We start from the raw sequence: 23,169 nt of genomic DNA, 5'->3' as shown, positions 1-23,169 counted from the left end.
AAATATTTGACCTCTGAATGCTGTGGAAGCATTGTGAAAGAAAAAAAAGCATTCTAAACTTAGAATTGTAAGACATTAACTCAGGAATTGTGAGTTTATAACTCGCAATTCTAAGAAGAAGAGTACAAATACAAAATCTGAATTGTGAGATCAAAAGTCACAACAACAACAAAAAAATAATGCAAGATGTAAATTCTAAACAAAAAGAAAAAAGTCAGAATTGTAAGAGAGAGAGTGGCAGAACAGAATTGTGGGATTTAAATGTAGAATTTTGAGAAAAAAGTCAGATTTTCAGAATGTAAACTGAGGGTAAAAAAGTAAGAATTGTGAGATGTAAGTTATAAACTTGCAATTACAAATTTGTAATTCTAAGTTGCAATTACAATTGCAACATATAAACTCAATTCTGAGAATAAGGTCTGAATTTTGAGATATAAACTTAATATAAACTTAATTTAAACTTAAAAAACTAATTTTTTTTAATTCTGTGATGGGAACAAGCTTTCCTAGAATGCTGCTCTTGACCAATCAGGACCAAGTATTCCAACAAGCCATATAATAATTTTGTTTATCAAGTCACCAAAATTGTAAACTTTTTTTTTTTTTGTGTGTGTGTACTGTTTTGCAGGTTTACAATTATTTGTCATGCTAATAAGGCATATTACATTAAGGTAATTAAAGGGCAGGGGGATATTAACAAGTTGTGAAAGGGTGTTGTTTAGGGTGGCAAGCTGTCAGCTGTGGGATGTGAGGTAAGGAAATGAGGGCAGAGTAGTGAGTGGACACATGCTTCTGTGGATGAGTGAGTGGACTGTGATAGAGTGTAGATGAGATAAAGTGATCATCAGCCAGAACGTTCTCTCTCATCAGTCTAATAGGTTTGGTTAATGTTCACCCTATGGTATAGGGTTCAAAAGTCAAGCATTTGTGTGAAAGACACAAACCAGTAAGAACTGAAACTGGGAGATCTGAGCCAAGAGAGACAACAGAGCGAAAACCATGATCACAATCACAGAGAGCGTTCTCTCTCATCAGTCTAATAGGTTTGGTTAATGTTCACCCTTCAGTAGGGTTCAAAAGTCAAGCATTTGTGTGAAAGACACAAACCAGTAAAAACTGAGGAACTGAAACTGGGAGATCTGAGCCAAGAGAGACAACAGAGCGAAAACCATGATCACAATCACAGAGTTTCAGAGAGAGTGTCTTTCTTTCACTTGAATATACAAGCACTGTATATGTCACAGTTCTGTACAGTTACAGCTCAACTTAGAGACACTGCTATGTTCATTTTTACACTTAATGTAAATTGTTATTGCTCCATTAAATTAAAACGATGTAAATCAGTACATGAAGACTGGCCTGTATTTTAGACACGTTTTGGTTTGCAGTGTTTAGAAGATTTTTTTAAAATGACTACAAACATATCTGCTTGATTGACTAACTAAGAATACAGCTGTAATCTATTGTGACTTGGATTCTAGAAATCGGTGAGGGTCTGTCAGGATTCGGCGTGTACTTTGTGCTGTTTGAAATACTACTGTACTTTGTGTAGCCTTGGTGAGCATACGTTTTTTTTTCTTCTCTTTTTTCTTTTTTTTTCTTCAAACATAAAAAAAAAGCTTTTGAACGGTAGTGTGTGTACGCATATATTATGTATTTTTCAAACATTTTTTCCTCTGCTATCAGATTCTGTTTCTGTCTGGTTTGGCCTTCGTCATTGGCTTGAGGAGGACGGCCCACTTCTTTTTCCAGAGACAGAAGCTCCGCCTTCTTTCTAGGAGGTGTGGCTTTAGTTCTACTAAGATGGCTTCTTATTGGCATGCTAGTGGAGACCTATGGCTTTGTGCTTCTATTTAAGTAAGTAAATAGTTGAGTCATTTCCTGTCCTAATGGAGCAAGGTAGACGCCTCCAAGATGTTCCTATTTCAAACCAACCAAGATGCATTTTGCCTAACTAATTGTGGAACCTTTATTTTACTATTCATTGCCCTATACATGCTTTTTTTTCTCTGCTTGAATTGGCATTGTTTTTAGATTGTTCCTCTCCTAAACTAGCAAATAACAAGATTCAGTATTGTTTGTAGGTCATTCTTTCCAATGGCTTTTGGATTTCTCGCAACAGCCTTAAACATTCCTTTTTTAACTTTTTACAATGCTTGGAACAAAACTTTCATAAATCTAACTACCAATTAAATTTGTCCATTTATTTAATTTTTTATATTTTAGCCTATTTACACTTAACCTTTATAATATGTTAAATAAACTCACCAAACATGCCCAGTGTTCTACTCAAGAATATTTTTGTTCATTTATTTTAAATACATATCTTTAAAAAAAAAGAAGGAAAAAATGAAGAATTAAAAAATCAGGATTTGAAGTGCACAAGACGCACGTAGGTAGATTTCATAGTTGAGTCATTTCCTGTCCTAATGGAGCAAGGTAGACGCCTCCAAGATGTTCCTATTTCAAACCAACCAAGATGCATTTTGCCTAACTAATTGTGGAACCTTTATTTTACTATTCATTGCCCTATACATGCTTTTTTTTCTCTGCTTGAATTGGCATTGTTTTTAGATTGTTCCTCTCCTAAACTAGCAAATAACAAGATTCAGTATTGTTTGTAGGTCATTCTTTCCAATGGCTTTTGGATTTCTCGCAACAGCCTTAAACATTCCTTTTTTAACTTTTACAATGCTTGGAACAAAACTTTCATAAATCTAACTACCAATTAAATTTAAGTGCAAGTTAACGGTTATCTGTAAGTAGTTCCTCAATGGTGTAAGAGCAGATGCTGGAAATCTGGAGGTGCTTTTGCAATGAACTGTTCAAATTTTAGCTGTTGTTTTTTATGTATATGATGGATAGTTGTCCATTTATTTAATTGTTTATATTTTAGCCTATTTACACTTAACCTTTATAATATGTTAAATAAACTCACCAAATATGCCCAGTGTTCTACTCAAGAATATTTTTGTTCATTTATTTTAAATACATATCTTTAAAAAAGAATGAAGGAAAAAATGAAGAATTAAAAAATCAGGATTTGAAGTGCACAAGACGCACGTAGGTAGATTTATCTCTCGCCGTGAACACAAGTAAAAATAAAATGTCCAGTGATCTCTAAAAGCTTGTTGATGTGCCCTCAGCCCTTCGAGTTATGAATACACATTTTAGAGCAGTGCTTTTACAATCATCTCATTTCTATTTCATCTGTCTGCTCCCCCCAACTTCAATGAACTATCCTCAAATAGAAAATAATATTGAGTTCAAATATATAAAGGCTTTGTGCTTCCGGAAAGTTCCTGTGAAAGGGATGGGTGGTGGACCCACCCCGGGGAAAAAAGACAAGATCAGAGGGAAAGAGGGAAGGGTTGTGGAGGTCTGCGACCCACTGAGGAGGCTATGACGCAGACAATGTTGTTGTATGAGAAAGATAAATTGTGTCTGAAGGTTGCATAAACCAAACACAACCTCCATACCAGCAAGTGTAAAGGTAAGCCATTTACTCCCATTGCCATGTTCATTTGAATAATTGTCAGTGTATGTGTAAGTGTATATATGCATGTGTGTGTGTATGTGTGTGTGTGTGTGTGTGTGTGTATGCATTCTCTGTGATGGTCGTTAGGGTTTGGAGGGTTTGAATGGCATATTTACATTTGTGCATTTGACAGATAATTTATCGAAGCGATTTACAGTACATTGATGTACAAATCAAGAGGATCTGAATCTGATCCAAGTCCTCTAGAGTTTTTTTCCCCTTCATGCAATAGATAAATGCACATTTTGATTCTGCCAATTTCTGCAGCCTTTCAGTTGTTCTTAATGACCTTTTATGTTGCTATATTATTATTGTTTCTTACATAGATCAGTTGCATTTTGGTTACAAAGTACTGTTCTACTCAAGAATATTTTTGTTCATTTATTTTAAATACATATCTTTAAAAAAGAATGAAGGAAAAAATGAAGAATTAAAAAATCAGGATTTGAAGTGCACAAGACGCACGTAGGTAGATTTATCTCTCGCCGTGAACACAAGTAAAAATAAAATGTCCAGTGATCTCTAAAAGCTTGTTGATGTGCCCTCAGCCCTTCGAGTTATGAATACACATTTTAGAGCAGTGCTTTTACAATCATCTCATTTCTATTTCATCTGTCTGCTCCCCCCAACTTCAATGAACTATCCTCAAATAGAAAATAATATTGAGTTCAAATATATAAAGGCTTTGTGCTTCCGGAAAGTTCCTGTGAAAGGGATGGGTGGTGGACCCACCCCGGGGAAAAAAGACAAGATCAGAGGGAAAGAGGGAAGGGTTGTGGAGGTCTGCGACCCACTGAGGAGGCTATGACGCAGACAATGTTGTTGTATGAGAAAGATAAATTGTGTCTGAAGATTGCATAAACCAAACACAACCTCCATACCAGCAAGTGTAAAGGTAAGCCATTTACTCCCATTGCCATGTTCATTTGAATAATTGTCAGTGTATGTGTAAGTGTATATATGCATGTGTGTGTGTATGTGTGTGTGTGTGTGTGTGTGTGTGTATGCATTCTCTGTGATGGTCGTTAGGGTTTGGAGGGTTTGAATGGCATATTTACATTTGTGCATTTGACAGATAATTTATCGAAGCGATTTACAGTGCATTGATGTACAAATCAAGAGGATCTGAATCTGATCCAAGTCCTCTAGAGTTTTTTTTCCCTTCATGCAATAGATAAATGCACATTTTCAAAAAAAATCTTGTTCTCAGGCTTATTGACCTTTTAGCATGGTAAACTCTTGCACTTACAACCAAAATGAACTATTCGCAATCAAAAAATAAAACTATGATTTTACAGATTACAGATTATTCTGTGTTAAAAAAAAAAAAAAAAGAGTGTTTAGGTAGAAATTTAATTTAACATTCAGAAAATCGCTTTCAAAAGCAGGATACTTAAGTGCTGTATCTTCAGGCTTATACCTTATTTAAGACTGGTGACGTTCAACCACAACTTTCCACTGACTCTAGATAATCACTGAGCATTTCCGTGGTTGTGCTTTTAAGGGGAGACTTGATCAACACTTTGATAAAAATATTAAAGATCATTATAAGAAGGAATTTGAAAATCGAACTAATTTGTGAGAGTTTCTGAAGGCATCATGTGGATTATACACCCTTTGTTAATTAGTACTCTTTGTATGTTTCTCTTCAATGTGCTGGCAGGTAAGACACGTGGCATAGATTTGATTTGATTTTTTGCTTTGTAATACATTATGATGATTGTTCAAAACCAGAAATGTAGACTATATAGTTTAAATAGATATAAAAATATATCATAATAATAAAAATGTAAGATTAAGGTTTTAAGATAATATTCTTCAAGAAAATGTGCAGTGTGTAAAATTCAAATTTAATTTTAAATGATTAAAAACTGTTAGTTGTATATAACAACAGTTAACCAATTTTTGTAAGTTGAAATATAATAAGACAGACAAATTAGATGTTTATTTATTGAGGCAAACACAGATATGAAACAAAAAAGCATCAAGAGTGGAATAAATGTGATACAGAATGATTTATTATGAACAAATACTATACAAGATATTGATGTAAATGATGTGTGAAATAAATTTGACATGGAATTTGTAACTACATAGTTACATGGTTTTTGGAAATTAATATGGAATATTGAAACTGAATATAGAAAAAAGCACACATTGTATAAATGATCACCTGTATCAGTTTGTTTTAATGCAAATTAATTTTTTTTTTTTTGCAGATAACAATAAAAACGCAGGAAACCCAGTTTGGTAATTCTATAATTCTCAATGTATTACTATTACTATAATTGTATAACTGAAATACCACTTGAATTTATCATATCTAATTCTGTGAGTGAACTATGCAACAAGTATTTGGTAGATTTACAATATAACCCATTTAAAATCTTTTTGCTCTCAGCCTTTGAGTTGTATAGTATTTGCATTTTCTTCCGTGAGAAGTGATCAAGTTGGTTGTAATGTCTTAAAACTGTTCTTCTCCTCACTACGTAATTTAATCTTGTGATAATTCCAGATATCAACATTTATTTCTGCATTGTTTTAGTGAATATCTTCATCCGTTGATGTACGCCGTCGTCTGTTTCCTCGCTGCCGTAATTCTTATTCTCCTGATAATTCTGTTTAAAATGATCATCTCGATGCAACGTGGTGAGTGCACTACAGTGCTATGTTTAATTGCTTATTTATTCCTTATTATAATAGTAAATGACCAGTGCTTCTTATAGTACTATGATGTAGCTTTGGTATGTGTGTGATCATTTTTGTTGTTGTTTGAACTTAGCCATTAAAAGAGACACTATCCACACAACCAGCGACACGAGAGAATCAACTGCTTTGTGTCAGAACAATGCATTAAGTGTCTCCCCTACTTCAGGTGATGGTAAAAACACACATTTTGCAATAAGTCCTACTGTTTGTCCACTGAGGTTTTCACACTAAACTTTTGCCTTGTCAATAATTAGGTGCAGATAATTCATCCTCTACTTGTTCTGGGACCCCTGAAGGCTCGGTAAGTCATTTGAAAACCATTAACTTCTTCCTCACGCATCTGAAAGCCATCACTACGTATTCCAGATGAGTTACGCACCATTTAAAGAATGTTACAATTCTTTATTGCCATTTTTTGTTTCATAAGGGCTTTTGTTTTTGTGTGTTTCTGGATGTCAGCTGTCAGATCTTTCCACTAGCTCTCAACGGTACGTAAGCCTTGAAGACCGTCGAAAGACTTCTGACTACATAAATGTTTCAGAAACTGCTTCCCTTGGACTAGTGGACTTTAAAAAAATGGATACAGACTATGTGAATGTTGAAGTGTCCCAACAGAAAAAGGAGAAAAGAAAAAGCCAAGTGAGCTGTGATGACGGTACGACAAGTTTGAGCAGCGATGATTCTGCTCTGAATTACTCCAAGGTTGTCTTTACTAAGGCAGAGAAGTAAATGGTGTAATTAGTAGCTCATCATTTACTCAACCTCACGTTGTTTCCTTCTTCTGTGGAACAAAAAATATTTGGAAGAATGTTTTCGCCTATACAATTAAAAAATCAGTGGGGTCCAAAATAACATTTTAAGTTAGTCATGCAAGTTTGGAACAACATGAGGGTATTCTTTAAGAAGATTAAATTAAAAATACTGATATTTTCCAAATAAAAACATAACATTTTAAACAATGTTCCCATAAACACAAGGAATGGGATGCTTTTTTTTTCCCAATGCATTTTCAGGCGTGCATTTTAGTGCATTTTTCAGATCATAAAACACCACATCCTGACAGGAAGGAACCAGACATGCATCTGTGAAAGTCTAACAGCAATAAATAACTACTCTAAATGTGCAGTCATCAAATGATGTACTGTGATAACAAACATGCCCCTTTTCAACATCGACACTTTATGCGTTTCCACCACCAAGCATCATTTTTCATTTAGGGCCCGAGGGAAACCATTAAAAACTCACATGATGTAACGCAAAATCTCTCAGGAACATTGTTATAAAAGGATCATTTTAAAATAGAATTTATCCCAGATTTATCCCAGTACCCCCACATTTAATGTTTGATATTTACAGATTTAATATTTGATATTTATGTCACATCAAAATGGCAATATTGACTTTTTATGAGATCACATATATTATGGTGAATCCCATCAACTTGCATTGCCAGTGTCCCACCACTTGGTGGTATCAGAAGCTCTGTATGTGTTACTATATAGTGATGTATGAAGAGTCTGTTAGGATGTGAACTTTGTGTTAAGCTGTGATGTTATTTGTTGCACATTTCTACATGAGCCAATGCCAAGAGCACAGCGAAACAAATTCAATGTTATATCATCCTTCTAATTTTAAGGCCAATCCTAACCACACATTGCAATATCTGATCCCCGCAGATTCTGAAAATAACCCAAAAGAACTATAAAAGTCACCCTCTTTATTCTGATAAGACACAGATATTTAAATAATTAGAGGAGACATCCAAGTTCCAAGAAACGCTTCTATTTTGAGTTAGCATTTGAATTGAATTCATTACCAAATGAGTTGTGTTTTGCGGCGCTCCTTTCAGGTACTGCACAGAGACTGCTTTAAATTCAACTTCCAGAATGGAATAATTGTAGTTCAGTGAACTTAAAGTGCATGCTTTTGCAAATGTTGTGTCATAGAAGCTTTGCAACAAACATGTTGCCTGCATGTGGTTCTGTTGAAACACAGTTCATTTCATAACAGATGCTGAAGTTGAAGAGTGGTCCGTCTTTAGTGGCAAGGCAAGAAAGAAATGCTGTTGCATTGCTCACATCCGACTAATAATGGCCTTTGATCTGTTGGTTTCATTAAATGCTCAGCTGTGAGCGCATCATGTTGTTAGTCCAAGATAGATTGTTCTTAATAAATTCATAATGAAACCAAACCTTTTTCTTTATATGACAAAGTGTCATTGTCACATAATCAAACATTTAATTACAAAAGTGTTTTTTTCGCAGGCAGTAAAAAGAAATTGACTATTGCACAATGTAAGGCAATGATACAGGGAGGATTTCAATCATTTTTTTGGAACATCCAGAGGTTTGGCCTGTGAAATTTGGTGGTTTGGTTAAACAACAGCACTCTGTTTTCAGGAATCCCCACTAAAAAACTATTCTCGTAATATAAATCATACCATACAAATGTTAATTCAAGATTCTGACATTTAAACTCAAGCTTTGCACAAAGAAGTTTACTTAGTGGTTATCAATTCATTGCTAATAACCCAGTGTAATCGAATTAAGTTGTAAAACTTAAATAACCAATGATAGAAAGGGAAAAAACTTTTTTTTTGTTTGATGTTGAAGGCTTCAGTATGTAAACAGTATCACAATCGCTTTGTGATCAAATAAAAATAAAAAATCCCTGGAATGTGTTTAATTAATTTTGTTCAATGAAAGTTTAACCACTGAAAACTTACACCAATAAACTTATCTTGCCTTATTACCACACTGTTTGCCTTAATGCCTAAAAGTGTTTTTAAAGGGATTGTTCACCCAAAAATGTGTTTGTCTTCATTTACTCACCCTCATGTTGTTCAAAACTCGTATAACTTTGTTTCTTTTGTGAAGCAAAAGTCCCAGTTGCTATTTTTCACAAAATTAGGCCACATGTAGATGTGAAAGCACCATGAAACTATTATTAAACTGGTCCTTACAATGGTATACGATTTGAAAAAACGAGGGTATGTAAATAACAACAGTATTTTTCTTTTCTTTTTTCAAACTAATTCTTTGCACACACTTCTGCCCTGACATTTATTATTTTATTCAAGTCATATGTTAGAGGAGAGAAACAACATGTGACTTGAAAGCAAGAAAATGATACACATCTGAGTCAAGACAGTGACGTGAAATGAAAAAAACTGAAACCAACTAACATGAGATTGTTTTATTGTAAATGGATAGTTTTAATGAGAAACACATTGTTCAGGTTGACTGTTCTTAAGCGTTCCACAAAGCACCCATCTGTTTTACTCATTTGTTTATTGGTACGGAACTAAATATATTGCTATTAGACTCCTTTTAACAACATGAGCCAAGCAAAACATTAGATTAATTATTTACTTCTGACATAAAGACGGCACTTAGAATGCGGCTTCATTCCACCTGCCCTGTATATACAGTATACATACAGTATATATTCATTGATTTATTTACACTCCATATATATTTGTGTTTGAATATGAGAACAATCTTAAACCGACATGAAAGAAAAATCTCTTCTCTCTCTTTTTTTTTTTTTTTAAAGAATAATTTATATTTTCTGTTCAACATTTCATGGTCAGTTTGCCGAGGCAAAGAGAAAATGAATGTGTCAAATGAATGTGTGTTTAAATGCTTAAAATATTTTCATATTTTCCAATGGACCATCTGCCAGATCAAGTCATTTCCTGTTCTAGTGCTATATCCTAGTTGTAGACACCTTTTGAGCAATAAAAGATGTATTTTAAAACGTATTATAATTCTATATACAGAATGAGAAAAAGCAACCTGCTGATATTTTGTTTCCCAATTTATTGTTTGTTTGGAATAAATAATTTAATCCATCAACTCATATTGGAAACATCAAAGAATGTTGATTTTTCTGTTTGAACGAGATCACTTGGGACATCCTGCTGAAAAGACCTCCAGAGCTAGTAACAAGCATATGTTTTGGCTACTGGTCACAGCATGTTTCTCTCCAGACCAGCATTGACCTAGATGCCATTCTAAGCGGGTCTTCTCAGAAGAGCAAAAATGACTTGTGAGTCACTTACTTTTTGCTGTCTGTAAAACAGGACGGTAATGAGCAGAAGTCCACCACACCCTAATGTAATAATGAGCACGGTGCCAAAGGAGATGATTGTACTGCTGGATTGTTCTGTGGCAGGGTTCCTCTGTGTTTCTCTGTCTGGATGAGTTTGGTTCTTCATCTCCTGCCTATCCTCCTGGGATCTGCTGTCTTTGAAAACCAAAGGCATCTTTGGTGAATCATCACAGAATTAATAACACATGACTGAATCGACCTTGAATGCATTCACGTTTGATGTCTACTACATTTAAAGGGGTCATATGATGTTGCTAAAAAGAGCATTATTTTGTGTATTTGGTGTAATGAAATGTGTTTATGCAGTTTAAGGTTAAAAAAACATTATTTTCCACATACTGTACATTATTGTTTCTCCTCTATGCCCCGCCTGTTTAAAACGCGTCAATTTTTACAAAGCTCATTGGTCTGAAAAGCGAGGTGTGCTGTGATTGGCCAGCTATCCAGTGCGTTATGATTGGCCGAATACCTCAAGCGTGTGACGGAAATGCTACGCCCCTCACCATACTGTGATGATGCCCTGTCAGGCCGGAGCGATGATTCAAAAACAATAAAACCCATTATAAACGAGGCATTAGTTGCATCCAGTGGGGACATATTTACGGATTATAATGACTTATACTGTCTTTTTACGTGTTGCATTGCATCGTGCCGCGTAAACATAAAACCATGTATGCATTTGTGATCGGAGAAATGACAAACAACAAGCCCTACTCTACACTGCTCAATAGTCGCATTTGAATCATCAGTGGCAAATTCTTTAAATATAAAAAAAACTGGGTTGAACTGTTCTGGAACAGTGTTGTAAATACAACTTAACCAGTAGTTCTAGTCGTGTCCATTTTTTGAAGGCCAAACAAAGCAGTTTCACTTTCACAACGAAACAGCGTCACACACACGTCCTCTTTTGGAAGGCCAAACAAAGTAGTTTCGCTTTCACAACGAATCAAACAGCACCTTCACGACATGGCGGTGGCAACAATACTACAGTGAGAATAAAAGTTACGCCTTCTTTCTTTGCGTGAACATTTGGGTGGTGTTATGCAAATCTTCCCACATCGTGACGTAGATATGTGGGGGCGTGTTAGAACGAGTCGTTTTAGGTAGGTGTGGCTGACGGTTAACTTTTATAAAGAATATCTCTTTGGATTTTAGACTTTAGTCTTTGCAACTTTACAGATCTTCTTTATGTACCAAGAGCTTGTAACATTCCAAAGAGAAAGGAAAAATTTAAATTGCATCATATGACCCCTTTAAATAAAATATAAATATTAGATGAAAAGCATTTAATATAATGATATTTAAAAAATGACGAAGTCACACAATAATATTACTAAAATGAAAAAAGAAAATGGAAAATATGAATAACAAAATAAAATAGTGCATAAATAATACTACAATAGCACTGCTACTATCTGACTACCTCACCTTTGCTGAGCTTTGCCTTATGGACGGTTCTCATGAAATTCCTTGGCATCCTCACCGGACTTTGAGTGTGTGTTTGGAAATTTTTAGGAGGGCTGTGTAAATGACCTGGCTGTTCAACAAGGGCGCTTAAGCCTTCTGATGAATGTGCAGCTGCTTTCAAAGAAGACAGAACTGTGGTTGTGACTGGTGCAATGTGTTTACTCAGTTGAAGCATTTGGAAAGGCTTGTTTTTTATCTCTGTGCTCTTTATATTTTTGTATGCTGGTTGAGATGTTGTAGTAACTGAGTTCATGGATAATTTTACAAGGGAACTGGATGGTCCTTCTTGGATTTTGGAATCTAAAGACCTTTTGGCAAGTAAAAGCGGCGTGCTCTTCTCCACATCGTCCTGCGTGCTATCGCTTGTGCTTTTTTGGTAGGGGCCAGAGGTGGTTGTCTCAACACTTGAGTCAGTTCTGTTTGGAAATACATCCTGAAAATTTGTAAATGAAGGGAAAAGATCTGGTGATGGCACATGGTCCGTTTCTGAATTTGAAGTTTCTTCATGAAAAGCTGGAGTGCTACCAAAGAGGGAGTTGGATAAATGTTCTTGTGTTGATCTCCATGTGGCAGGTGTTCCTAGATCTAGTGTTTGGTGTTTGGTTACTGGGACAGCAGACTTAGATTGTTTAGTCCTTTCATTACCACCCTTCAAGGTTTCCACAAGTGAAAAGGTTGATCTTTGTGGGGATTGAGTAGATTTCGGGTAAATATTCCAATGACTTGTGGATGCAGAAGACTTAGTTGGTCTAATGCTCACCGCTGGACAAATGCAGGGGCAATCGGAGGCACCTAGAGGAAATGTAATGGACATTTTGATAAAAACACAACTAAAGCAAGGTAAGCTGGTACTTTGCTAATCTTTTGCTAATGAGGTTCATTTTGAGAGCCTTTTTTGCCCCATTTCAGTTTCTTTCCCCCCTTTTAACGAATTACACTGCTTGTCTGTGTTGTGTGTTCCAGATAAATTTACTGATGGGTATTTGTGACTCTTTCTGTCGGTTATGTTGTTACACCAGTAGGTGGCAGAAAGTGTCTTGAGTCATTTTGTTTGAATTTGATCAAAAACTGATTAAAAAATAAAACAAGTGAGTGTTTATGAATCCCTTTTGGATCATTTGCTGACCACTAAACATGAATGAAATAGTGGAATGAAACACCACTATGGTGTGTTGCTCGGAGGTGCTCAATGATTCTACAGTACTTCAGCTTCATTACAACTGTTTTCACAAGCGGTGCAAAAAGGAAACTGGCAATATTGTGTCTAAAATGTCAGCTACTCTGGTTTAAAGGGGTTATTCACTATTAGCAAGATGGGCTTTTAATAAAACTTGTCTGTCTGCAGTAGAAATGCATTTTTTTTGTTGAGAAATTAGAGGGCTTATATGGGTTCCATTTGGCTAGAACATTGTTAAATTTTACTACCAACATTGTTACAATACAAAGCTAGTTAAAATTGGCAAACTTGTTCTTTAAATTCTTGTTAACTGTTGCATAAAAGCTCTCGCAATGAGAATGAGCGTGTCATTTCAGATGATTGCTGGACTTAACAGTTGTGCTACCTGCTGTTTGGCTGAGAGGTTCAGTGGTGGATTCTGGGTAATCTTCTGTGTACTCCTCCTCACAGTTCCAGTCCACAGGCTTGTTGCTCTGAATCATCAGACCCATATACATGCGAATCACTTCCTCAACTTTCTCCAAAGCTGCCCTGGGCAAAGTCATGTGGGTTCTTATGAACTTCTTTGGGCTATCCTGTAGGGTGTAAAACATGTTTTTTTCCCCAGAAGAATTAGGCTGAACCCTAACAACTGGGGAAGCAGGTGGTAGGCTACACGGGTCATTGTAAAGTTATTTTAATGCAAATATTTTAATTCAAGCAGATCATTTAATTATATATCCATTGCCTTTTGAGGTTAAATCAATTTTATAATTTTGGTAAACATTCCAGGATATATAAAAGTAGCTATATGATATACACTGGTTTTCCCTGTGTGCATCCTGCCAAAGACAACAAACTGTCTGACTTTGTTTTAAAAATAGAGTAGACAAAGACATATGATGCACCATGGCATTTATCTGTGATTTAATTAGGACTGCAACTGGAAAGGTTTCCTCTGGACTTTGTGGTCCAATGAACTTCATGTTGGCAGTGGTTAAAATAACAAAATAATCATAACTCTGAATTCCTTTTTTCCAAAAATGGGCCAGAATTAAACATTTAATAAAACATTTTAACAAAACAGTCCAACACTAATGCAAGAAAATCTATTTGAATAAAAACCATTGACCATTGTTGCCAAAACCACTAGCTACTGTCCAAGACCTTTGGTTTCTTGAAACTTTATACATCTCAAATGTATGTACATACAGCACAATGCCTAATGTTTCCTGTAGCTCGTTTCTTAAATAAAGCTGCCAGATGTTTTGTTATTTGTCATTGAAAAGACGTGGGATTATTTCTGCTATTAAAACAAAGAAGTAAAAGACAACAATCTTCTTCCATATTATTTATAACTAATAGACAATTTTAGGCACCACTGCTCTCAAAGAGAATATATATGGACTCACCTCAATCTCCTCATTGATTGGAGGGATGCATCTCTGGGAGTAAATGTTGTAGATCAAGTTCTTCAGTGAATTAGTATAACGGTAATTGTCCGAGTCCTTGGCATATCTGAATTGGGTGTTGAGTAGCTCCAGTATGTGAGGGAATGCTGCTTTAACATAACACACAACACTCTGGAACACACAAACATATGACAACCACAATGAACATTTGATATTATCACACACACACTGAAGTTTCTTTTAGACTACATTTTGTGACTTTTTATTCCTATTGTAATACAGGCTTTCCAATTGACAGTGCTTGCAAATTTCATGCTTCAAATCAAACCTGCTCTTTCATAGAGCTTGCACTCCATTTGAATGCTGATGGGGTATCTCAATTCTCTACAGAAGGGTACATGTACACGTGGCCAGCAGGACTTTTTCATTCTTACAAATGGAGGAAATGTACGCTGCATTGCCTAAAATAAATGGTCTTTTCATTGTCTTCAATTGTCTTTACCCAACAGCACTTGCTCTATGGATCCTCTGCAGTGAATGGGTGCCATGAACGAAAGTCCAAACAGCTGGTTAAAACATCACAATAATCCAGACCATCAATTAATGTCTTGAGAAGTGACAAGTTCTCATGGAGTTTTGGTTCCTTGCCGCTGTCGCCTCTGGCTTGCTTAGTTGGGGACACTTCATTTCATTTTCGATATCGTTGACTTGATTGCAAAGATACTATTTAAACTGAACTGAGCTGGATGATGACATCACTGAATTGAATGATGAACTGTCTTTAACTGAAAAATGAGTGTTTGCTCTTGTCATTTTGCATTATTGACACCCTATTTTCCTAATTAATGCTGTTCAGTTGCTTTGACACAATCTGTATTATTAAAAGCGCTATATAAATAAAGGTGACTTGACTTGACAAGTTATTTGTTTGTTAGAAACAAATCCACCATGAAGGCATTTTAAAACCTAAAAATGTAACTTCCCATCAAAATACCAGTCCATAATCCATATTAACGCTTCTTCCAGTTATGGATGGACTTGTATATCAGTCAAGTTAAAACGTCTTGATGGATTTGTTTCTTAGTGATTTTTTTTTAATCAGCTGTTTGGTCTCTCATTCTGATGGCACCCATTTACTGCAGAGGATCCATTGGATGTTATGCTAAATTTATTCAAATCTGTTCTCAAGAAGAAACAGACTCATCTACTGTATATCTTGGATGGCCTGAGGGTGAATGCATTTTCAGTAAGTTGTTATTTGTGGGTAAACTATTCTTTTAATTAATTTACCAGATTTTTTTCACTGACATTTCATGCAAAGGCTTTCCCATCTACTATTTGAGTCGAGTTGAACTATTTATCCATTCAAACGTTTAGTAGTTTCACACAAATAGTCCCCTCAGGGATAAGTGATTTGGTCAAGCACACGATTACAGTAGAATTATTGCTCGCTTGCCTAGTTTGAGAGCCTGAAATCTTTGAATTGTCACTTCATTCGTTATCTCACAGACAGTGATTCAAGATGCATTCTTCAAATATAAGGGACATCTGGCATATATATGAACAATTCCTGCTGAATTGCAGGGATCCCAAAACACATCTGTGTCCAGAGCAGTCTTCAAGCTGTGATCTTTCAAACTTTTAACATGACTGATGGCCTTGGAAATATCCAAAAGCACGTTTCGACTGTTTCACTATTTTTGTTCTGCCAGTGGTCTCCTTCAGTAAACGTTTCCTCTTCACACATGCCGTGCTGAGAGTTTGAAAACCTTTAAAAACAGACTTTCTTTGACCTCAACAATCAGTAAAAACAACTTAATTTGATTACGTTTAATTCCTAGTACTAAAGAATGTGATGCACTTCATTGTGTGAAAACATTGTCAGTGTAAATAACCGTCTTTAAAAAGAGACCCACGTTAGGTCTGTATTCCAAAGTGTTCATAAATTACAACAATTTAAGTTTGGATAGTGCACTTTCATGCCTATTTTAAAAAATGGGGGGTGACAGTTAATAGCTTAAATTTACATCACATGGTTTTGCTGCCTCTCTGTTGTAAAACATGATCTTATGAAACATCTGTTTCAGATCAATAACCAATTTTGTGGCATGACATTCACACTAATCAGAGGTGATACTTACTGTATGTGTTATTTTAAGATTTTGTGTGATCCAAAAATGAAACCTCAACAAACAAGATTTTAAATAAATTCTAGCTTCTTTATAAAAGTACTGACAGGTTTAAAAGAAATCTTGGCCAAGTTGAAAAACCTGAGCCACTTTGCCTTAACAATAAAACTGACCAGAAATCTTTGTCCAGGACTCACTGTAATAAAGTATTAAGTTAAAGTTATTATAAGTGTGCAGCCATCTCACACCTCCACCAAAAATTCCCTTGGCCATGTTAAGAATCTGGGGCCCTGAACGATGCATTCAAAACTTCTTTGGAGCTCTGGACCAGTGAGCAAGTAGACTATTCTGAGACAGTCCACTGAGAGCCTGTCTGGCTTATCCAGCCCCAGTTAACAGGGATTCAGTGCTAGAGTCTTTACACAAAATACTTTTTATAAAAAAATAAAAAAATAAAACGTACCCCAAACCTTTGATCTTTGGCAGTGTATATAAATGTATATATTAAAGAACAACTCAAAAGGATCTGAAAAAGGAGCTGAGCTGCTGAGAGACACGACCATATAATAGTGACCTCCAGGATAATTTCCCTAAAGAACTGAGCTTCTGCTTATGCAAACTGTACAGTCATGTTCCAAAAATTCAAGGAGTTCTAGTGCAGCTGCATCAGCTGTCATGACAAACAGGGTCACGAGGTAACTGTAACCATATATGCACCTATTGTCTATATGCATGTATGTACAGTATATATAGTTAGTGTCACTGTCCCACCTGTGGGACGCTTGGCTCTCTTTTTGTTGTTGTCCTTTTTCTCTATCAAATCTTTTAGTAATCATCATAAATTATATATCATTTGAAAGCTTAGAAACCCATGATTCATCCTGTGAAAACCATTTTGAAATCGACATTGCGTTACCATGAAAATGGTACTTTAGAATCTTTTTGCGGTCTCCTCCCCCTGAGCGGGCGGTGTCAAGTGTCATATTACAAAATGCATTATGGTCTTTTAGAATCAAAACATTTAATTAAATTTATTTTTATATAGAAGCCATATTGACAGCGAAATCTAGACATTTGTGACAGAAAAATGCATTAAAAAAATCTGAGCCACTTTGCCTTAACAATAAAACTGACCAGAAATCTTTGTCCAGGACTCACTGTAATAAAGTATTAAGTTAAAGTTATTATAAGTGTGCAGCCATCTCACACCTCCACCAAAAATTCCCTTGGCCATGTTAAGAATCTGGGGCCCTGAACGATGCATTCAAAACTTCTTTGGAGCTCTGGACCAGTGAGCAAGTAGACTATTCTGAGACAGTCCACTGAGAGCCTGTCTGGCTTATCCAGCCCCAGTTAACAGGGATTCAGTGCTAGAGTCTTTACACAAAATACTTTTTATAAAAAAATAAAAAAATAAAACGTACCCCAAACCTTTGATCTTTGGCAGTGTATATAAATGTATATATTAAAGAACAACTCAAAAGGATCTGAAAAAGGAGCTGAGCTGCTGAGAGACACGACCATATAATAGTGACCTCCAGGATAATTTCCCTAAAGAACTGAGCTTCTGCTTATGCAAACTGTACAGTCATGTTCCAAAAATTCAAGGAGTTCTAGTGCAGCTGCATCAGCTGTCATGACAAACAGGGTCACGAGGTAACTGTAACCATATATGCACCTATTGTCTATATGCATGTATGTACAGTATATATAGTTAGTGTCACTGTCCCACCTGTGGGACGCTTGGCTCTCTTTTTGTTGTTGTCCTTTTTCTCTATCAAATCTTTTAGTAATCATCATAAATTATATATCATTTGAAAGCTTAGAAACCCATGATTCATCCTGTGAAAACCATTTTGAAATCGACATTGCGTTACCATGAAAATGGTACTTTAGAATCTTTTTGCGGTCTCCTCCCCCTGAGCGGGCGGTGTCAAGTGTCATATTACAAAATGCATTATGGTCTTTTAGAATCAAAACATTTAATTAAATTTATTTTTATATAGAAGCCATATTGACAGCGAAATCTAGACATTTGTGACAGAAAAATGCATTAAAAAAATTCAATGGAGTTTGGATGGCACCCGGCACCTGTTATGTAAAATATTTATTATATATAAAATAAAATAAAATTAGTATAGTGCATTTTCTTTACAGTAAATTTAAACTTCTATAACTTTTTGATACTTAAATTTTTTGAAAAAATTCCACTTAATAATCTGCTCATTTTCGTCTTTAAAAAGAGACCCACCTTAGGTCTGTATTCCAAAGTGTTCATAAATTACAACAATTTAAGTTTGGATAGTGCACTTTCATGCCTATTTTAATAAATGGGTGACAGTTAATAGCTTAAATTTGCATCACATGGTTTTGCTGCCTCTCTGTTGTAAAACATGATCTTATGAAACATCTGTTTCAGATCAATAACCGATTTTGTGGCTTGGTAGGAAGATCTATTATACCAGAATGCCAACAACCATATCAGGGTCTTTCATATACTGTTCATAACTGTTGAAATACCCATAGGAAAGCTGGTAATCTATATGTGTCATTACATGAAAAAAGTGAAAATGTGCATACCAGGTTCTGGTGCTCAGTGAAGGTGTAGGTTATTGAACAACCATTTTGCAACTGGTTCTTCATCTGCAAAGGAAAGAATTCAGTGTGAAAAATCATAGTTTGCCATATGTTTAGCTCATATTTATCAACATCAGTATCAATTTTAATAGGGACTTTAAAAGAGGCCAGGCACACTTTCATACAACTTTTTCCCATTAGATTTTTATCTAGTGCGCTATTTAGTGTGCTGCCATTCATTTAGAAAGATTGAATGCCAAAATACTTCTGAATTCAAACTATCCAAATAATTTATGTGAGTGAACATTACAGACAGCTGTGGGATTTAATAACAAAGCATAATAAATACTTTTATGTGTAATTTTATAATACAAGTACATTTTGTTCAGTCTACAAGGTGATTTACTGCTAGTAAAAGCAGCGTATCTTACCAGACGTCTTAAATTCAAGAGATGGTCCTGGGTGACAGAGTGCTTACATGGACCTGGCACACCAGCATACACCAAATGAAAGCCCAGGATAAGGAAGAAGCACAGATGCCTTACCTACAAGCACAAAACGATTATTTTTTTTATTTTATTGTAATTTAGAGTTTTAATTACAATAAAACTGCATAGATAAAGTAGATTTTTATTAGAGCTGGGCAACGATAAATCGCGATTAATCGCATCCAAAATAAAAGTTTTTGTTTATATAATATATGTGTGTGTACTGTGTATATTTATTATGTATATATAAAGACACACACATACAGTATATATTTAGAAACTATTGACATGAATTTACATGTCCACCCATTGAGTGGGAACCAAGCAGCAACCTTGAATCCAGCAACCTCTCTCTTGAATCCAACTAATTGAATTAAACTGCAATTCATTGACTGGCCACACAGCCTCCAAAAGGGAGTCAATCCCATAGACACCCCATATTACATCCTCTTTTCTGCCTCTTTGCCCATTTCTGATGTTTTGGGAGTGACGTGCTGCCAAGATTGCTCTGGCTGGCTCTGGCCACTTTGCTCTTCAGAAACCTATGGGTGAAATCCCAGACACTACGTCCATGTTTTATAAAGTCTATGGTGGAGCCATAGACTGTGGAGGAGCACCCAGAAGTATAAAGGGACACCTATAATGCACATTGCCAGGTTTTTTTGTCTTCAGGAGCCGTTTGTTTGTCCAGCATGTGTGAGACATGACTAAGAGCTCGACCAAATGTTTTAGGAAGTGTGTGACTTTGTGTCATAGGTTTCTGACACCCGAGGACACACACAACCTATGTGTTATGTGTCTGGGAGAGGAGCATGTGCGTTCATTGCTCGAGGGTGCTGATTGCACTTGTTGTGGAAAGTTTTTAATGAAAAAACTCCGTGTCTCATCCCTCGTGCCTGTCCCTATTTTCAATGCTGCCAAGGCATGGCGGAGTCTCCGATTGTGGGGATCGCAGGTGGAGCTCACTGAGAAGTTTGAGAGAGGTTTGGATCTTTCTGGATCCAGACAACCTAATATTGCTTCAATACTACTTCAGCCTTTCTACTTAAACTATTCACGTTTAATTCAATGTGTTGCTTGCCATTTCTTTGTAATTATTTGTGAAATTTACTAGCAAAATTAAGAAAATATAACAAACAGCTTGATTTTTTTCCAGCTTGCATGTGACTTTGAACATATCCAAAGCTACTTAATATTATATCAACAACAGTGAAAATCTCCCTGGAGCAACCTGGTGTTGAAACGGTGAAAATGTTGATGGGAAAGGAATGTAACATCAGTAACTCCCCAATCTCTGGGTTGGAGTGACTTAGAGATTGGGGAGTTACTGATGAATTCATATTCATTGCATTTTTTGATCCTCTGAACTATGCAACACCGTTTATGCGACACAACAGGGACTTATCATGTAATGTTACAATATTATATACTACAATTAATAAAGTCATAACGTGGGCATAAGTACTTCCTTACCTCTCAGAACACAAAAGCAAATTTCATAAATCTCTGGTGTGAAAACCCACTGAAACTATAAAACTGTTTATGATGTTGGCAAGATCAGAAAAACAAGAAATAGATGACTAGATCGTTGCTCAAAAAGTTATCGAAGCTTTTCTCCACAGGAGAGCTAAATGGACTCATAGTCATGTGTACAGCAGATGTGATGCTTCACGTCAACCTCTTAAGAGTTTGATAAAAGCCAGACAGCATTTTAACAACATCTTGACAAAACCTCACAAGCTGCTTCAGCTCTGCCTTATCGGAGACAGAAAAAATAGCTTAACAAGGCTCATTTATGACAAGTAACTGCAAATAGTTTGTCTCAGATTAATTTCAATTGGCTTTGTAGATGTCAGGGTGACAAGCAAATTTAGCTTAACTAGGCAATAAAATGCAAAAATCACCAAGGAAATGTACAATGAATTTCAGACAGTCTGTCGCCATTTATTGCTTGTCAGATATGTAGATACTTTTATGGGGTTTTATTATTATTATTTTTTTGTTTAAGATTTTTGGGGTACATTTTGCAATAATAATAATCATAATAATATTGCCGTTTTTCTACTTCAGACTGTAATGTTTATTCAGTGTGTTACTTGCTATAATAATATCTATATCTATGATAAATTAATATCAAATAGGTGTTGGAAATGAATAAATATATTCTTCCGTGTGTTGAAAGTCTCCAAGCAAATGTACTAAATATATTGTTAAGAATGTTGAAAATGAATATACTAGTAAATATATGCATATATATATATATATATTTTAGGGTATTGAAAATAAATAAACATCCTATTAAACATATCATTCAAATTTAAAGTCCAAAATTAGAAATGTTATTAAACAAGACAAATAATACCATACACCATTTATTTATTTGTCAAAGCAATACAACTGCTTCAATAAGACAACTGTAAAAAACAACTGAACTAGTGTTTCCTGCCATGGATCTGGGAAGTCCTGGGTTATCAAGCCAATAAAGCATGTAGTGATAACAGGTAAGAAGAATAAAGACCCCATAAAGTGAATGTTTCCATTACCTGAGCTTATGTTTCTTATTACCTGATGTATGAAACCACTTGTATGTGTGAGACCAAAAAAAAAAAAGGGATTAAGAGTGGACATAGCAACTCAGCAGTCGACAATATAGCCAGAATAACTAACAGTGATATTTTCTCTTAGCAGTTGCTAACTGAAGAGAACAGCCAAGAGAACAAGAAAGCAGCCAACTGAAGCAATGAAATTTCACAGTCCACAGTTTTCTTCTGCATGTTCCATGTCTTACGAAATTTGCCCACAGTTGTTTAATGGTTTGGCTTTCTTACACTGAAATAGTTTGATGGACATAAATCAAGAAATATGGGAAAAGGTTCAACAAGAAAGGAAAACAGTGTTCTCAAGTTTCACAAGAGGGATATCTTCAGCCATCGTATCTGACATTAAACAAACCTCATTCTACACATCAATCTAACGGTATCTATTAATCATGCAGAAGCAGAAACTGAAACGGGTTTTAAAAAGAAAATCGATGGATCTTCAATTTTCAAATGACACAAATATTCACTTCAAAACCTTCCTTAAGCAACAAGTCTATGTCAAAGGAGAGCAGCAGACTTACCTTGGCTTTGTGGGCTGTTATGTGTGTGTTCATCTGGCTGACCTGAGCAAATAGAAAGCAATGAAGTCCACATGTAGATTCATTGGATTAGTCTTTTTGTTTTGTGTTTGATCCTAATGAAGATAGGGTCTGCTCCACCAAAGATCTCTGTGGGCTTCAAGCATCCAGATATTGAAGGCTCTTGAAACGGATCTGCATGTGAAACAGTTGAGGTGTGCCACCTTGAGAGGGTGAATGTTTCTGCCTGAGGTCTATGGTGGACCAATAAAGTGAGCTGTGGTAAAGACCTCCTCCTCCTCTTCTCCCACAGTTGCGCTTATAAAAAGACCTCTCTCACTTTTTCTTCACTCAGATCATTCCAACATCCTTTCATTTTATTGATGAAGTTTTAGCTCCCTCCAGACCAATATAAGACCTCTCAAAAGTTACATTTGAGCATAAGTTTAAAATCCAATGGGG

At 35.7% G+C, this 23,169-nt stretch overlaps 2 protein-coding genes across 2 annotated transcripts; one reads left to right on the top strand and one right to left on the bottom strand.

Annotated features, from left to right (window-relative positions):
• Positions 1-5,051: 5,051 nt before the first annotated feature.
• On the top strand, positions 5,052-6,976 carry LOC107581865 (uncharacterized). The gene is made up of 6 exons (XM_016267538.1): positions 5,052-5,201; positions 5,758-5,788; positions 6,084-6,187; positions 6,321-6,413; positions 6,502-6,548; positions 6,707-6,976. Exons 1-6 carry the CDS (start codon positions 5,138-5,140, stop codon positions 6,974-6,976), a joined length of 609 nt encoding a protein of 202 aa, XP_016123024.1. The 5' UTR covers positions 5,052-5,137.
• Positions 6,977-9,869: 2,893 nt separating this feature from the next.
• On the bottom strand, positions 9,870-22,935 carry LOC107556909 (uncharacterized). The gene is made up of 7 exons (XM_016240193.1): positions 22,711-22,935; positions 19,533-19,646; positions 19,105-19,167; positions 14,396-14,566; positions 13,390-13,579; positions 11,789-12,619; positions 9,870-10,495 (listed from the first exon to the last, which is right to left on the bottom strand). The coding sequence occupies exons 1-7, from the start codon at positions 22,741-22,743 to the stop codon at positions 10,263-10,265; spliced, it is 1,635 nt and encodes a 544-aa protein (XP_016095679.1). The 5' UTR covers positions 22,744-22,935; the 3' UTR covers positions 9,870-10,262.
• Between the last annotated feature and the right edge of the window lie 234 nt (positions 22,936-23,169).

The sequence above is a fragment of the Sinocyclocheilus grahami genome, unplaced genomic scaffold (genome assembly GCF_001515645.1).
Source record: "Sinocyclocheilus grahami isolate Dianchi unplaced genomic scaffold, SAMN03320097.WGS_v1.1 scaffold3.1, whole genome shotgun sequence".
Classification (NCBI taxonomy): domain Eukaryota; kingdom Metazoa; phylum Chordata; class Actinopteri; order Cypriniformes; family Cyprinidae; genus Sinocyclocheilus; species Sinocyclocheilus grahami.
This window is presented reverse-complemented; position numbering and strand designations above follow the sequence as displayed.